This window comes from Haliotis cracherodii, unplaced genomic scaffold (genome assembly GCF_022045235.1).
Source record: "Haliotis cracherodii isolate W230 unplaced genomic scaffold, xgHalCrac1.p SCAF_10, whole genome shotgun sequence".
Taxonomy (NCBI): Eukaryota; Metazoa; Mollusca; class Gastropoda; order Lepetellida; family Haliotidae; genus Haliotis; species Haliotis cracherodii.
In genome coordinates, this window is record NW_027266265.1 from 56002588 (window position 1) to 56016759 (window position 14172).

The 14172-nt window shown below is 39.2% G+C and overlaps 1 protein-coding gene across 1 annotated transcript in view; it reads right to left on the reverse strand.

Annotated features, from left to right (window-relative positions):
- LOC139454547 (rhophilin-2-like) overlaps window positions 1-13802 on the reverse strand; it is a 50883-nt gene extending 37081 nt beyond the window's left edge. The window contains exon 1 of the mRNA XM_071236330.1: window positions 13621-13802. Within this exon, the coding sequence (XP_071092431.1) occupies window positions 13621-13683 (63 nt within the window). The 5' untranslated portion in view covers window positions 13684-13802. The remainder of the gene's footprint in view (window positions 1-13620) is intronic.
- Window positions 13803-14172: the final 370 nt, after the last annotated feature.

Below are 14172 nucleotides of genomic sequence, written 5' to 3' on the forward strand. Positions count from 1 at the left end.
TTTTGTATACGTTTCTAGATTTTTCCATAAAATAAATATATTCAACAGTCATGGTGCAGGACTAGGTCTGAACTAACAACAACCTTTCCAGGTAATGTTATTGTGATAAGGACTTTCAAAAAGTTGTCCCCACCTATTAGCGCCTCAGGTAGCTTGGGATGTATACTACCCAGGGAGCTGAGAATGAAAATCGAGTGAGACAATAGTGAGTGAGTGAGTGAGTGAGTTGGGTTCTAAGCCGCTTTTAACAGTATTCCAGTTTTACCACGGCATGTCAGCTTGATGTGGGAGGAAAGCCCGAAGTGATGCAGGTCTCAGACGTTTACCACTTCGGTGAAACCCACGAGCACGGGTATGGTGCTGACAAACCTAGAAACATAATCAGGGCCAACCAGGATTCGAACCCACAATCATAGGTTTCTGGCGTGCCCAAGGGATGCAACTCTGCACAGCGAATCGCGGCGCCTTAGACGACTGGGCCACCTGTGCCCCCAGTGAGGTAATAATAATGTCATGCTGTGAGCATGCTCCTGTGTGGTGTGGAAATAAAGGGCAATATACAAATGGCCTTGTTATTATTTCTATTAAGGACATCATCATGAAGAGACACAGGCCTCCAATTGGACACATATAAAATGGCAGGTTACCCAAAACTTGTTTCAAACAATTTCATTTACGATATCAATTTCCAATTCAATATTAATTTTTAACAGATCAAAGCCTTTCTGCTTGATATTTTCAAACGAAAATCCCCAAAAGGAAGAGAATTTATGGATGTCAACTTCTTTATTATGAGGATCACGTTTCAGAGTATATACTTACTCCTTCATTCACCTGATGAAGCAGTAAGTAAATACTTGGAAAGGTTGTGTTCCTCATAATAAAGAAGTTGACATCCATAAATTCTCTTCCTTATGTGTATCACTTCTAAACGCCTTGAAAAGACTTGAAAATCCCAAGTATTACTTTTCCCATAGTAGCCAGAAGTTAATTTGTCCGACTCTTGTTGGTCGTCTACAGAAGTGAGTGTTAAGTCCCACTTCCTGCCATCCTGCTGGCGAGACCAGTCCCACACTGCCTGGTAATGAGTTGAGCAAACAGAGAGTGAAAAAACATTCATCCCCATCCGACATTTAAATGCCATGTTGGATATAGGCTAGGGTAAGTGAATCAATGGGGATTGAACTGTGTGCCCATGTCCTAACAGATTCCGCTGTCAAGCTGAGAACAGTACTGAAGTTATGCTTTCATTTTGAAAAGGTCCTTAATTAAAGTGGGGCTCAGCTCGGGCAAATTGGCAGGCCTAGCAAGTTTGAGTGAGTGAGTGAGATTTTACACTGTATGTAGCAATATTAAAGCAATATCACGGCAGGGGACACCAGAAATGGGCTTCACACATTGTATCCATGTTGGGAATCAAACCCGGATCTTCGGCATGACAAGCGAACGCTTTAACCACTAGGCTACCCGACCGCCCCCTAAAAAGTTCGAGTCGAGTGATAACGAAAACACTTTGTTACTCTGTACACGAAATAGTTCTGATGTGTATTAATCTAACTGTGTGTGATTACCCTAATTTCACAAAGAATACATCTCATGTTGACACAAGTAACAGATCATGAAAACCTAGAATTCCCTCTTTAAAATGAATAAATATATTTTATCATTTCGTCCGACTTTGTAAGTGAAATGAGAAAAAAAATATGAGACCTTATCATCACTGTTCATAAGAAATTGTGAATAATATATATTAAAATCTTTATTCTAACAAAGGACCACCCAACAATGTTTCAGTATCTTGCCATGTTAAAACCTGTTTGATTTTCATTCATCAGTAGCCATACGAATCTTCAAGTTTTTTCACAACCACTACATTGAATTTTAGGCCTAAGGGTATTAAAGTAGATGTTTTACACTACAATTCGTTGTATAACGCCATACTCAGCAATATTCCATATGGTGGAAGTCTGTAAATAATTGAGTCTGCACCAGATAATCCAGAGATTGACATCATATTAGCATCAATCTACACAAGTTCGGATATCATGACATGCAATCAACCAAGTCAGCGAGCCTGACCACCCGATCAAATTACTTGCCTCCTACGACAAGCATAGGTAGCCGAGTACCTATGTTCTTAGTCGAAATCCTCACAGGATATATAGACCTGTAGTTAATCAGTCTGGGCCTGACCCAGAATCTCCGTGGGTCAGGTGATATAGACAATATTGTCCTTATCAAAGACCAAGATGAGGAATATATGAATGTTATCACACATGTCAAAGTTCCACCCTCCAGCAATGTAATAATCATAAATGGACCAATGAAACATACCGGTAGTTTATTCTTATGACAATCGCAGTCATATTTCCTCCCATAAAGATGGCCATAAATTGATCAACTGCAGAAATGGATCCGGAGTTCAAAGGCTGCATATTTGACAAGTTATGTTCATCCACCTTTCTAGGTCTGTTTTATTGCAGTTGTGCATTACTTGGCAATTTGGAACAGAGGTTTATAGCTGAATATATATTTCCTTGAAGAGATATATTTGTGAGGTCCTGTCTGAGCTTTTGGGAAGTTGCCAACAGACAATACTTGGAGGGAAAGGACGGAGACCCTGTAAATGTCATATCATAAAGACATGGAACGTTTTGAAATATTGGTATGAACATTTTCGGACATGTTCAAATGGCTGACATCTTGCCTTTTCTTCTTTCTACCTCATACATGTTTGGAATTCTGGCATGATCAAATATATAATGGCTAGACTGAGTGACAAATGCTTATTTATTGAACTTCAGGAGAAAATCGAGGAATAAGTCCTTGACCCAAGAAGTTTTACCATATATTTTGTCTCTTAAGAAATTCAACATGGGTCAAAGACTTGCTTATGTTCAAATATCAGAAAGACACTTCGCGAAAACCTCAAAAATCAGCCTTTAATATTGACACATTCTAGCCTTAACTGTGCTTTTAATGTTATCATAAATCCCAAACATGCAATAGTACAAAAAAACATTCAGTGTAATTCTCATTCATATGTACACATCTGATAATTGTTATAAATCTTGTAGAGCTTTTCATCACTTCTTAAATCATTTACGTCTCATGTTCCAAAGAGTTTCCTTACCCTACCTTGGCCTTTAAAGAATTAACATAACATTGCAAAACATCTGTTAAATGATTTTGAAGTTTTAGTTATTCATAACCATGACAAGCACATCCACTACTTTCCAATACAGAAGGCAACAATAAAATTCTGTGGGGTTTTCAGGCACACTTAGTAGACAAGTGTTTCGTCTAAATGGTTTCTTTATACATGTCTGACCCGTGAAGATTCCGGGGTAGAAAAAGTCTTCAGCAACACATGCTTGCCGTATAAGGTGACTATGCTTGTCGTAAAAGGCGACTAACGGGATCGGGTGGTCAGGCTCGCTGACTTGGTTGATGCATGTCATCGATCCCAATTGCGTGGATTGATGCTCATGATATCAGTCACTGGATTGTCTGGTCCAGACTCGATTGTTTACAGACCGCCGTCACATAGCTGGAATATTGCTGAGTGTGGCGTTAAACAACAAACCAACCAACCAATTATACATGTCTAATCTGAAACAATGTCTGAACTCAGGAGCAATGTTGTCAAAACAAACGCAAGGGGCAATCCTACCCATGAAATGATGTTTCATTTACTTAAAATTCATGACAAAACAGACACACTCATTTCCAAAGTTAGAAACAGACAAGCGGTTACATTCCAGGACAGTGCCTCATGTCAAGTAAAAATGAATGAATGACAATGCAATGAATGCTTAGAATTTCTTCATATCAAACTGCTGAAAATTCCTCATTTCTAAAAACACTGTCAAGCTCTTTCAGAGCATCATATTAATAAAGAAGGTGGCAGAGTGTCTCTCTGCTGTACCCCTCTTGTTTACCCAATGTGTTTATTGAGTAAACGCGGACCGACCTGCTCCAAGACAGAGTTCTTTCACAAGTAACCAGTGGCAAACTTTTTACGATGGCTAATGCAACTCAAATTTGCTCAAGAATAAATTCTAATAGAATGAGGGCAACTCACGTGAGGTCCGTAAACAAATCTGGGTACAAATTGGCCACTTTTTACCATACTCAAATATGCTAAAATATGTGTTCAACATTACTTTTAATTTGAAAAAATGCAATGATTTGTAAAAGTTGTTAAATAAACACACTTGAGTGTGGGGAATCTTTGTTTGATTCACTGTTTACCCTCATATCGCAACATTGTTTTTCATCAGACAGCCTGTCCGGATGCCGACACAGCTGACAAGACACTGCAGAGAGAAATGTAGACTATTTTCCAGGTATTTCACAGCGTCACCTCCAATTCATCAACAGCATGTCAGTGCAAGTCACTTCAAAACCAGCACTGTATGTAAAATATGCAATTTAATATATATAGAAAGGAGGGATATATAGAAATATAGAGAGAGAGGAGGGAGATTGAGACAGGGAGGGAAAGGGGGGAGAGAGAGGGGGAGGGAAGGAGGGGGAGGGAAAGAGGGAGAGAGAGAGAGAGAGAGGGAGGGAGGGGGAGAGAGAGAGAGAGATAGGGAGAGGGAGGGGAGAGAGAGTAAGAGAGAGAGAGAGAGAGATGTTACAAAGAAAAAGAAATATTATTGTCACCATTTCTGTAGCAATACATGATGTAATGCTCTTCATCCTCAAGGATCTTACAGGTGCTACATAATCATTGTTCTAATGGTGTTGGTGTCTAGAATCAAGTACACACATTAACTCTCCAATATGAAGTTCCTTAGCAAACAGCACAAATCAGCCACCTCAGCTTGAAGCATCCTAAGTGCTCCGTGTCCATTAGAATTCCACTCAATGCCGTAAGTGTCTCTTCCAGGTAGATGATAAACATGGGAATGTGCCAAGCATGAAATTCTTCAGTCTTCACATTTCTCCTTTGCTTTGATCACTTTGTAAAGCACAAAGCAGGTTCTGAGGACCGGAAGTTCAAGCATGGACAATGTTTGGGAATCTTTTGTGGGAGACGTACTTTGAAGAATGGAGAAAGTGGGGAAAAGAAGAAAAGAGAGGGAAAAGAAAGGAGAAAGACCCTCTGTGATATGAAGTCTGAGAAAGTCAAACAGTTTGCTCAAGTTTCCCACAGAGTGAGTGAGTGAGTGAGTGAGTGGGTGGGTCGGTGAGCGAGTGAGTGAGTGAGTGAGTGAGTGGGTCGGTGAGTGAGTGAGTGAGTGAGTGAGTGAGCGAGCGAGTGTATTGTTCTAAGCTGCTGATACCAAATGTTCAGTAACATCATGGAGGAGAACACCAGAAGTGGGTTTTACACTTTGTACCCATGTGGGGATTCAAACTTGGGCCTTCAGCTTGACAAGCAAACACTTTCCCCACTAGGCTACCCCACCACCCATGTCAGTTAGTAAGGGGCATATGGTGGAAACTAGATAAAACAGATGGTAAAGATACAGCTGTTCAAATATTGCATACTGTTACATTACAATCCTGCTGTCAACACTGCTGTCTCTAAGCATCTGTTCGTGCTGCTGTTTGTTTAACATAGGGAGACATTTATTTACTTTTTTTTAGTTACCATGGTTACCATTGCTGCGAGGAAAATGGTGTTCAAGACTACAACCTCACAACAGGGTTTGAAATTAAAATAAGCCTGCTTGTTCGAGACTATCAGATTCAGGAAGGACTAGTGACATGTAAAGTGGATTACCATTTTTTTCTATCAGGAAAGGCTCTGGGAAAAAGCATTTTTATATGAGAGAATAATAAGTTGAAATCTGGTCTGAGATGTCTAAGGTGCAAATGGATGAAGCATGCTCAGCTTTTATTAATAATACATGGAATAGCAAACTAAATATGCAAAATGGAATCAACGCTGTCGCCAGAACAAAGATGAATCTAGGATACATAGTTGCGAAGTAGTCTCCCCCGACTCTGGCAGAAGTGGCATAAACAGTGTACAACATTCTTTGTTGAGCGTTGGTATTAACTGAAGAGGCTGCTCTCCCACAGAATGAAGTCGGGAAATATAATTGGGATGAAACTCATGATATTGTGACAGGTGACTCCCTAGGTCAACCCCCAAGGTCAATCTCTCTGCATTACATCCAATGCAAGATGGTTCTACTAAAATATATTTAATCTTGTAAGCATGATAAGTGTTACAAATATTGAAATTTGAATAATGATTTCTAACACTTTTTACTGCCTGGTAAACATATAACTGTATATTTTGCTATCTAGGGAATAACAGCTCCATCAAAATAGTCTTAATACCATGTATAAAATAGAGTATGATGAATCATGTTGATGCATGGTTCCTGACAACTCTTTCTGACATATTGATACACGACACAACTGCTCTGGAAGCCCCATGACCCTTGACCCTGAAGACTGACATTCAAGTTCCAGGCAGATTGAATAGGGGCGATTTATGCAGGTTCTGAAGTGTCACGCGACTCATCAGCCAAACAGCCTGTATACTGCAGATTCAAATCACATAAACTGAACAAGCATTCTTCTTTGTGCTGACTCAAAACAACCTCAAAAAGTGCAGATTAAGTTAAAAAGTCAATGAGTCATGTGTGGTTTAAATACAGACATCTACTGTTGCATCTTGCAGTAACCATGGTAACATGTCAATTCAATGATGATCTTCAAATCAGAAGGCATCATGAGCAGAAAAAAAATGTTATGACCACAATCAGTCTCACATTGTTTTAGCTAAAGACAAACATGTCAGGTGAAACACACACCGAAAAAGATAAAAACTCTTTTATATAATATCAATAGCAATAGGTCCATGTGAAATCTACTGCGTAATCCTTCATCACACACAATCAACAAGGCTGACAAAGACTGAAATACTCAAGCATGTTAACAGCTCAAGAGGCTGTGTTATTCCATGAAAGGGAAAATATGGTTGGAATGAAAGAATTAGCTCTGGGCAGTTAGGGGCTCTGCTTTCATTTGGGAGTTTAAGGCAACTACAGTATTGTTGGCACAGTTCTTGTCTGATATCCTCATTATGCTGGGGTCACCCCTCACAACACACCCCTGGGCCATGTACCTGCAGTACCTGGTGTATGTTGGGTAGGGGTGTTACCTGTCCGATACCTTCATTATGCTGGGGCTACAATACCTTGTGTATGTTAGGGAGGGGGAGTTACCTGTCCAATACCCTCACACACGTCCATGTACCTGCAATACCTGGTGTATGCTGGGGAGGGGGAGGTCGAAATACATGTAGTAGAAAACAGGAGATATTACTAGAGTGCTAAACAGAAAGTTTGTATTCTGCAAAATAAATCATTGATACATCTGAATTTGGTGACCATACTGTCAGTCAATAGTGTGTTAAGAGAGTGAGTGAGCCAGTTGGGTTTAACTTTTAACAGTATTCCAGTTATATCATAGCATGTCAGATTAATGTGTGAGAAAAGCCCGAAGCAATGCAGGTCTCAGATGTTTACCACTTTGGTGAAACCTACAAGCATGGGTATGGTGCTGACAAACCTAGAAATGTAATCGGGGCGAACCAGGATTCGAACTCACAATCATAGGTTTCAGCCGTGCCCAAGGGAGGCAACTCTGCACAGCGAATCACGGCGCCTTAGACGACTGGGCCACCCGTGCCCCCTAGTGAGTGAGTGAGTGAGTGAGTGAGTGAGAGAGGGTACATTATGCTTAGGGACGTAACTCTACACAGCGAATCGCAGCACCTCAGACAACTAGTGCCCCCATGTTAACATAGTCATAATGTTGGTACAAACAAGTCACGCTAGTCCTAAAATAATTTCTTAAGTGCTCAAATCTTAATTATACTTATTTTATCAATTAAAATACATTTACCACATACATGGATGAACAGAGGGCCTTAACTTACAAATTGTCACAGTATCGCACTGCACTATGTTGTACAATGCAGAGCTCCAGACCTTTTGAGCAATTGAGTTTTAACTCAAAGGTTTCTATTTTAATTGGGTTATTACAATTTTCATTGGGTAACCAATATTTTTTCACTCATCTATTCATCACTCTTTGGATTTTCCCAAAATGAGTGAACATTTCATGATTTAAAAAAAATGAAATAATGTTTTAGATGTATATAACAGTTCTAAATATACAGGCTTGACTCGTAATTGCAATTTGGAAATAAGCTCTTTTGTACGGATGCTGAAAAAGGTTCATTGGGTATTTACACCAGCTGTTTTTGTACATTTGAGTTTCTGCATGCATTTCTGTATGCAAGATAATTGGAAGTAATTGGGTTTTAAATATTTTGTGGGGGTATTTTATGCGAATACACTGCTTATCTGTAGCTCTGACAATGGGATCGATCGCTGCATTTTGCAGCATTAGAAATTGGCACTAGTCCTGTAGTCCTTACCAAACTGCCCAATAGTAAAGGTATCTTAAGGACGAGTAGAAATTGGCCATTTTAAGGGGTTTGCTATATGTTATCATTATAAGGACTAGTGGACTTAAACTGTTAGTTTCTAACCCTGATTTTGAACTGTTATGTTTAAATAAAGTCTACACCAACATGATCATGTTTATGTAAAAGATATTTGATTTCATTATATGCAACATTTTTTTTATAAAATCAATGACTTACTTGAAAAAACCATCAAGCATTAATCAACTTAGACTATACAGGCAACAAGAGGTGCAGGGTATCACCAGTAAACCATGAATTTAATACATGTCGCAATATATTTGGGTGAGTGAATGAGTAGGGTTTAATGACGTTTTGAACAGTATTCCAGTCACATCACGGCATGTCAGTTTCAGGAGGGAGGAAAGCTCGAAGTGATTGCGTTTTTCAAAATCATGCATATTTCATGCAGTTGGCCAAGTTAATGTAAGTGACAAGTCAAAATTGAAAGGATGAAACTCAAAATTAGGAACTGATTCTTAAGTAAGAGAAATTCACGATCGATTTCCTATATGCATGATAACGCAGTTGTCAAAAATATGGATTATATTTATTTAGGTTCTTAACTTACTGATGAAAGAATGCATGCAATATATTGTGGTTCAAATCTCAATACATGAATCACTACTGCAATAAATTGCTACATGGTCAGACCACTACGGATCACTACTGGCAACGGTGCATGTTACAACTATCTAACCCCATTGAAATTCATACAACTTGTAACAGTCTAAACATATCAATGTAACAGCTGTCAATTCGCTGTCACATTGTGCATCACATCCCCTCAGGTAATCCTCACATGAAAATACTATCATAATGGATGTGTTGTTGAAGCATTTATTTACAGTTAATGGTAATAGGTGCCATCACCGATTCACGCCAACAGGTAACGAACTACCAGTCGATGTAACCCTTTAGCCAGGTTTTGCTTGTTTGCTTGTTTCCTCAACACTTTTCTCAGCAATTTTCCAGCTATATGATGGCGGTCTGTAAATATTGAAATCTGGACCAGACAATCCAGTGATTTACATCATAAGCATCAATCCACACAATTTGGATATGGTGACATCCAATCAACCAAATGAGTGAGTGGGTATAGTTTAATGCCCCTCTTAGCAACATTCCATCACTACCAGGGGGGGCGGAGACTAGAAATGGGCTTCACACATTGTACCCATGTCGGGAATCGAACCCAGGTCTTCGGTGTGACGAGCGAACACTTTAACCAATAGGCTACCCAACCACCTCCAATCAACCAAGTCACTGACCCTACCACCAAATCTACTACGTCCCCAGATTCTTAACAGGAATCTTCACGGATTTTGCCAGGTAGCTAAATGCTACCAGTTGAGGTAACCCAACACGCCTCCAGTGACAGACAGAGGTCAGTGGTGATATGCGTGGTGACTCCCACTCGCTCCCTGGACACAATAACCTGCAGGTGTAGACAGGTGCCCCTGACAATAGCCATGTCACGCGGTCAGCTGACCACCCATGCATGAAAATTGCTCTGAGAGAACTCTTGGGGGTATTTCAAAGAGCCAGCAACTCCAGAGTTGTACAACACTCCTCTTCAGCATTAAACATGCTCAAGTCAATGTAAGTGAACATTCAGTGCAAATGAGTGAAAGAGTGTTAGTCGTTTAAGGACATCAGGCAACCATTACTATTAGCTCAAATATGATATCTTTTACAGACCTAACAGATATGGGTCGGTGGGGAGGGGTTTTTCTCCTTTAATTTTTTTAAATAATGTTTGACAATGATGGCTTGTTAAGAACTGATGCATTAACAGTAATTTGCTGCATACAATAATTACAATCATGTATTGCGGACAGACCATGTTAGCAGCCTGAAGACTTCAACGTGTTTAATATGTTACACACCGAACATGATCAAGACAAGAAACATTGTGGATAATAACTTCTTCTTTTTTTAAACATTTCAGGGTTACCACATAATCAGGTGAATACTGAGTACGCGAATAAGAGTCTAAATATAATCAATGCACAAGCAACATTTCCAGATTGGAAAATAATGTCCTGCAATATTTACATTGAAAGACTAACAACTCAATGACTTTACATGTGAGTGAGTGAGTGAGTGAGTTGGGTTTAACACCGCTTTTAACAGTATTCCAGTTATATTGCGGCATGTCAGCTTAATGTGGGAGGAAAGCACGAAGGGATGCAGGTCTTAGATGTTTACCACTTCGGTAAAACCCACGAGCATGGGTATGGTGCTGACAAACCTAGAAACATAATTGGGGTGAACCGGGATTCGAACCCACAATCATAGGTTTCTGGCGTGCCCAAGGGACGCAACTGTGCACAGCGAATCGCAGCGCCTTAGACGACTGGGCCATCCAAGTCCCCACTTTACATGTGAATGGTTCCATGTACACCCTTTCCACAGAAGTGTTCATTGATAGAGTGAGTGAGTGAGTTAGGTTTAACACCTTTTTAACAGTATTCTAGTTTTATCATGGCGTGTCAGCTTGACAGTCATAAGAGGGCATCTAACTCTCTGATTGGAAATAACATGAAGGTAAGTTACATGTGTACAAATTTGTCACAACTTAAATTCTGCTCAACGGTTATAAAATTATAATCTCTCAACATGAGGGGACACAAAGGTGATATCATTTGGGGTTTGTTTTAACAAGCCAATCCCCTAGTCAGGGTTAGAAACTAACAGTTTTCGTCCACTAGTCCTTATAATGATAACATATAGCAAAACCCTTAAAAAGGGCAAATTTCTACTAGTCCTTATGATACCTTTACCACTGGGCAGTTTGGCAAGGACTGTAGGACTAGTGCCAATTTCTAACATTGCTGGTATCCCATCACAGGAACTCATTCTTGGTCAGTGAATAAAATATGTATCTCCTGATTCTCTGCTCACATATAGGGGGTACATATTTTATTTACTGACCAATAACAAGTTCCTGTGGCCTGCTTCTACCACCTACCCTATGTGACCCCTCCCCCCTCCCATGAAGTAAAAGCACATCATGACACAATGTTACACATAGGCAAAACAAAACCAGAATAGTTTTAATTAACGGGGATCATTTCTTATTAACACAACACAAAATAATGTAATGGTTTTAAAATTATAATCTATCAACATGACGATAGATATTGGCATGATTGGTGAAAGAAACTTTTTTTCAAGTTTCATACTCTGACTAGCTCCAGATAAGCTGCGTATCTGCATAAAATATGCATCAGAAATGCAGAAATACATGGTAAAATATAATCCAAACGTATCAAATACACAATAACCATTACAGATACGCTAAAAGAACAAAAAAACTTGTGCGTATCATCAAAATATTGTGAAGTAACCTTGCGTATTCGATTAGCAAATCAGCAACATATTTTGAAATTATAAGCGAGCTTTCTGTCAACCTTGCCAAACTCCACGATGACAGTTACATCATGATCATTTGCCATCACACTTTCTTGTGGAAGTATCGTGGTATTTTTGAGTCCTATAAAGCTCTCGAACCCACACGACACCAGTTTGCAGGGACTAGATGAATAGTGTTTTTAAATATTTAACTTAAATACCCACATGTGTAAAAACTAGTGGGTAACAGAAATTTGAATACCCAGATAGAATTACTGATACCAAATGATTTTAAAATGCATGGGTAAAATACCCACAACACCAAAAGCTTAACTGGAGCTCTGTACACTTGCCATGTCCTACAATTGCAGCAGCAGTAATCATGGTAATACAATGTACTGAAATTATGATTCATGTCAAGACTGTTCCTCTTGTGTAAGTTAAACACAGCTCATCAAGTTTTAACGACTATCTCAACACAAACACATGCACTTGTTCACCCACTGATCTCAAATATCACACCCTATCATGACCGCGTACCATTGTATAACATGTCCTTATTTTCAACATAATTGGGCAATTGTTCCGGTTCAGTGGGTTGCTATCAGCAGACGACATTCCTGTGTATATTTAGACACGCCTTTGCTTTCATATGGTTCTTCCAACTTAATATGAATTACTTTGCATACACATTTTATATTCTCTCACTTTTTCCTCTTTTATCAAGGACAGAAAGCAGGTAGTTAACTAATGGGGTACATAATCTGTGTCAATATAAGAAAGAAATGTCACGGGTTTCTTGTCACTACTGGGATACGATGCATTATTTAAAGATCTAGCATGTTTAAGCGGTCACTGACATAAATACTATGACCAAAAACATCAATGCCCCCACTCACTCCCCCTTAATCTTAACACGGATATTTTTTACACAATTCACAGTCATTATCATAGAAATATGCATTTAAAGGCCATTAATTTATGCACACACAGTGTTAGAAATTGACACTAGTCCCACAGTCCTTGTCAAAGTGCCTAATAGTTTAGTTATCACATTATCATAAGGACTAGTAGAAATTTGCCCTTATTAAGGGTTTTGCTATATGAAAAACAGTTATCATTATAAATACTAGTGGGCTCAACTTTTAGTTTCTATCGCCCGTACAGATAAGAATTAAGGAAGAGATAGGCTTTCTAAGGGGGAAACATAGAAGATATCACTTAGGGTTGGTTTATCAAGCTAATCCCTAGTATCCCTGCATCAGAGGGACCTATTGGTCAGTAATAAAATATGGACCTTCTAATTTCTTTGCTTACATATAGGGAGTACATATCTTATTTACTGACCATATAACAAGTTCAAGTCTTCCCCCCGAAGTAATAACACAATGTTACACATTGGCTAAACAAAACCAGAATAGTCTAACTTATCCAGGATAATTTCTTATTAACACAACACACACTAATCTTCTGTGTCGTCTGAGAAGCAAATTCAACACACGAGCTCAAGAAATGCATCATTCAAAATGTTTTCAAACGGAACAATGCGTATTTCATAAACACTAAAATTCGTTGATGGAATATTGACCTAGATCCAACAATAACAATACACCAATAAGATAGGCAAGCAAACTGTCACCATAATATCACATACACAAGAGATGTGGGGGTGAGCATCATAAATACGCACACCTCTTCACCACCATCCAACCCCCGAGAGGCCAGGGCATACTATCACTTGATATGAACGTTTGACAGTCTTCATCCTGCGAGAAGGAGAGAATTTTCAAAACACTGACCTTTCTATTGTGTCTTTCATAGTTGTTCATCACATGTAGAACACTCTTGTGTGGTAAACTCATCCTGTAGCTATTGAGATAACTGTCACTGTCGAAAAACACACGAATTCTACACCATTTTCAACACCGTTCCTCTCCACACTAAATATACATGGCTGCGTAAAATGTCTGCTTCCTCTTGTTCTGACCTCTGACCTGTGTGACGTCACGCACCGGCTCGCTTCGTGACGTTATTGTAACAGGTGTCCGCTTTAGATTACAATTCTCCTTGATAAAACACGCAATCGTACGATGCACAGGTATCATTTTAATAATACACATGCATGAGACTGGCTAACAAGGAAAACATAGCGGGTTGTGTTGTATCTTGGGAATGTATTGCGCGTAGGTTTGTGTATTCCGATATCTCAACGCACCATTGTCGTATTGCATAAAACATGTACCACACAAAAACTGTGTACGATGCTTTAGTAGTATTAACAATATGTTTACATCCATGCTGAATAAAATGGCCTATATGTAGTAAATATCTCATAAAGTGGTGTTAAAGGA